General features: G+C 39.0%; 1 protein-coding gene across 1 annotated transcript; it reads right to left on the bottom strand.

Annotated features, from left to right (window-relative positions):
- Positions 1–1,001: 1,001 nt before the first annotated feature.
- Arl14 (ADP ribosylation factor like GTPase 14) lies at positions 1,002–1,954 on the bottom strand. The gene has a single exon (XM_003476320.2). The coding sequence runs from the start codon at positions 1,865–1,867 to the stop codon at positions 1,292–1,294; it is 576 nt and encodes a 191-aa protein (XP_003476368.1). The 5' UTR covers positions 1,868–1,954; the 3' UTR covers positions 1,002–1,291.
- Positions 1,955–4,120: the final 2,166 nt, after the last annotated feature.

Here is a 4,120-nt window from a genome sequence, read left to right as displayed (position 1 = left end):
AACAACAGTATTATGGCAATTAACAGTGCAGGCCTTACAGTCAGACACACCAAAGTTTGAACCTTTGTTCTGGTACTCCTCAGTTAAAATGTAGTTTTCTTTGTAATTTACCATTATTTAGTCTCAGTATTCGTGTCTGTAAAACTAAGATAATAAAGTCTATTTTTGTCAGAGCATTTGTGAACATTATACAAGAAAATGTATGAGTGCATTTAGCCCAGTGCTCAGCATATACAAGTATTCAGCCCACGGTGACTGTTACGTGTATGCCTGCTTTATTATTTGAATCCTACCATGTAGGAATTCTCATGAGAGGACCAGAACTCCTAAAGAGGGCCTGGAACTAACACACTCTTCCTACCTCACCTCCAGCAAGGCTTGGGTGGGCTAGAAGCAGGCCTCCAGCCTCTACAGCAGCCCCTTGGGCCCCAAAGCTTAGGATCACAGAGGAAAATAAAGATACAGTAAGTCAAGGGAGCTGCCTCTGGATTCCTTTCATGATTTCCTTTTCTGTTCTTAGCCCTATGAGTGATTCCAGTTCAGTCTCAGTTTCTTTGCCTCCTCATTGTCCCTGGTCACAATGCCTCTAGAGCATCTCCTGGAGATGAGAACTTTAAGTGACTAACCTATACCTTAATGGGGTTTGGGAGTTAGGAACCGTTGTAGGCACCATCTCCAGCAGGAAGCACTTACTGTTTCTTGGTCAAAAAAATCTCTCCTACAATAAACACAGCCCTTACTGTTTAACTGTAGCTCCTAGCTTCATGTTGCTTCTCTTGTGGATTACTAGGTCTCAGCGAGCAAAGTCTGAAGTTGCTTCCTGTTTTATCAGTAAGATAAGCTACGTGTGTCCCTATGCAGGGAATATTACATTGGATTCCACTGAAGCAGATGTCAGAGTTGCAACCTAGAGCAGATCTTGCTCTTCATTCCAGGGACAAACAATTCAAAAGAATTCTAATGCTATTAGCAAACAGCATATCTAAACTTTACTAGTCATATAAAATTAATAAAGTAATAATTTATTTGTTCCAAATATTACTATTCTGGATCATCTAACATGTTAAGATTTTACAAAATATAGTAAACCTTCTCAATGATCATTACCACAGGGTTTTAAAAGCTCTCAGCTAAAAATAGGTATTTTCTAGAGTTGTTTAACTGAGATGAGGTGAAATAACATCTGAAGAAAAGTTTACCGACGCAGTTACTTGCTTTTCTCACTTGACATGGAAAAGAGTTACCGTGTGCTCATCAGCGTCTCTTTTGAGGCTTGGACCTTTTCACAGCCTCATTTCTGCTTGACGAATGCTAAAGTATCTCTTGATTTTAAGTGGCTTTTCACAAAGCCTGTCAGCTTCCTGAATCCTTCCGTCAGCCCGTCTCCTGTGATAGCACAGCAGGGTTGCACATACCAGTTCCGGTCACTGCAAAGCTGCTTCACTTTGAACATTCTGGTAATGTCCTCGGCCGTCAGAGCTCCGGGCATATCCTGTTTGTTAGCTAATATGACAACCGGCACATGTTTAATATGTTCATTCTTCAAAATGTGCTTAAATTCTTTCCGGGAGGCTTCTAGTCGCTGCTTGTCTGCACTGTCCACAACATACACCAGCCCGTCAGTGTTCTCACAGTAGTAGCTCCAGACAGTTCTCATTTTCTCCTGTCCTCCAACATCCCAGACTGTGAGTGAGAAATTGCTTTCCAACTGGATCATCTCCACATTGAAACCTATCGTTGGAATGGTTTTAACATCCTTAGCAAGCTTTAATTTGTAAAGGAGAGTAGACTTCCCAGCAGAGTCAAGGCCCAGAAGAAGAATTTGGGCTTGCTTGGTTTTCAGGGTTTTAGAGCTCAACAGACCCATTTTAGGCTTTTTCTTCTTTAAAGATCTTTTCTTCCGGGAAGAGACTTTAATGTGTCCTTTCTGGATCTTGCAGGCAGATATTTTGGAGAACAGAAGAAAGCAAATGCTTCATGCTGTAGTATAGCCTGAGAAGGAGCCTGCATACATTTATATTGTAGCTCATCAACTTGATTATAGGCAAACAGTATTTTACGCGCAGTCCCAGCCAATCCTAAGAGACCTTCTGTATAACTAGCCAATGCTGCAATGGCTCAAAGGGGACATTCTTTGTGAGTGAGTAGGATTAGGAGTGGCCTGCCTGGGTGAAGGTGCAACTTTATTCTCTTCTAGATGCTAAAACTAGGGAGAAAACCAAAGGCTCAACTGTCCCAGGAATATGGTTTGCCAGCAGAATGAAAACATTTTTTGTTTTAACTTCAGTAGCTTTAGACTTTTTATAGAACTTCTGTAGTTATTGACTATCTTCTCCAAACTGTAAATAAGTAACCAGGATACTCATATTGTAAAGAAAGTTTATCTCCCACTCCCTCTACAATATCTTAAGTAGTTTCCTTTTGCCTAGATTACTCAGTTGGAAATTTGAAACCACCCACGCTTAATTGAACCTTCCCCTTATAATCAGAGCATCATTTCTTGAATCTTCTGAGCTGAGTATTTATTCACAGAACCAAATAATAGAGGGAAATTTATAACAGAAACATTTTTGAATTAAGCAGGGAGTCTGATGAAAGATGACAAAATTGAATAAATGCACATATTTATCTCCTCTTTCCAGGTCTCCACCAAATGATGGTAAAAGGACTAGAAAGAACATATAAACCTATAGCAAGAAAAGCCACAGAGTCCATCAGAGGATGAGAGGCTGCAACAAAATTCTGGAAAATGGAAAATAGATGAGTGACACCTAATAGAGGATAAAGCTGAGGCTTAGATAAAGTGGACACATGAGATAGACGAGAGGTGCAGGAAAGGGTGAGAGAAGTGGGACAGCAAGGGCTAAAAACCGAGGGAAATACCTAAACGTCTCAATAAGGAACAGAAAGTACGCACACCCACTCACACACATCCCTGCCTGCTGAGTGGCTACCTGGGCAAAGAAACTGAAAAGGTATTCTTTTGTTTGTTTTGTGTTTTTGTTTTTGCAGTATTGAGGGTTGAGAATTGTCTTCATGCTGAGCTGCATCCCCACCTCTTGTTAAAAAAAAAAAAAAATTTTTTTTTTTGAGATAGTATCACTGTTCAGGCTGGCCTTGAACTCACTTTGTAGCCCCGGCTGGCCTCAAGCTCAGTGATCTTCCTTCCTCAGCCTCCTGATTGGGGGAATTACAGGCATGCACCACCACAGGTGGGTTTTTTGGTTTTCCTTCTTTTGAGACATTCTGGCTAACTTCCTAAATTCAGCAAGCCAGGCTCAAATTTATAATCTTCCTGCTTCTGCCTCACAAGAGTGCTGAGATTACAGGTGTGCCACTGCCATCACACCCTGCTAAGAGTTCTTTTCTAAAAGCTTTATGTCAGAAAAAAAAATCTGTTTTGACAGTTTTGAGTTTTCATAGTATAATAACACAACAGCATTGAATTAGCCTGTAGTAAACCTGGCAAGTGGCAAATTTTTATGCAAAGATCCCAGATTATTTTCTAGGGCCCAGAAGGTTCTATTTTAATTATAGGAGAGAGAGAAAGAGAGAGAGACAGAGAGACAGAGACAGAGATGTAAGAGAGAGGAACTCTTCAAGAAAGTTTACACAAAGGTGGTGTTGGGAAAAGAGCAACATTTTCATTATATTCTAATTAAAATTGACATTTCATAAAACATTGTCACTAAATTTTTGTAGAGATTTGAGAAGATTTATATCCATAAAACAGGATGCTATTAAAAAGACCATTGAGAAAACAAAAATCTGACACTGAAAACTAAAAACACAAAGTTTTAAACACTTAAAAAAGATCTATGAAAGAATATGAAAAGAATTTTTCAGAAAGCAGAAGATACAAAATATGCAAGAAAAGTTAAGAGATGAGAAGTATCAACTCAGAAGTCTTAACATCTGAATTATAAGGTCTCATTCCAGAGACCAGAGTATATGAAAGAGTGAAAATTATTAAAGAAAACTACAGGCCCATTTTCCAAAGCTAAAAGCTAATGAATGAATTCTCCAGAATAAAAGGTCTCCTTTAATGCTTAACAATATCTTAAGAAGAGCTATCTTAAAGCATATGATGTATATTGTATTTTTATTAAAACAAAACATT

This window comes from Cavia porcellus, unplaced genomic scaffold (genome assembly GCF_034190915.1).
Source record: "Cavia porcellus strain 051 isolate PalLab524CR breed Dunkin Hartley unplaced genomic scaffold, mCavPor4.1 scaffold_5, whole genome shotgun sequence".
Classification (NCBI taxonomy): Eukaryota; Metazoa; Chordata; class Mammalia; order Rodentia; family Caviidae; genus Cavia; species Cavia porcellus.
Note: the sequence above shows the minus strand (reverse complement) of the source record. Positions and strands in the feature narration are given on the sequence as shown.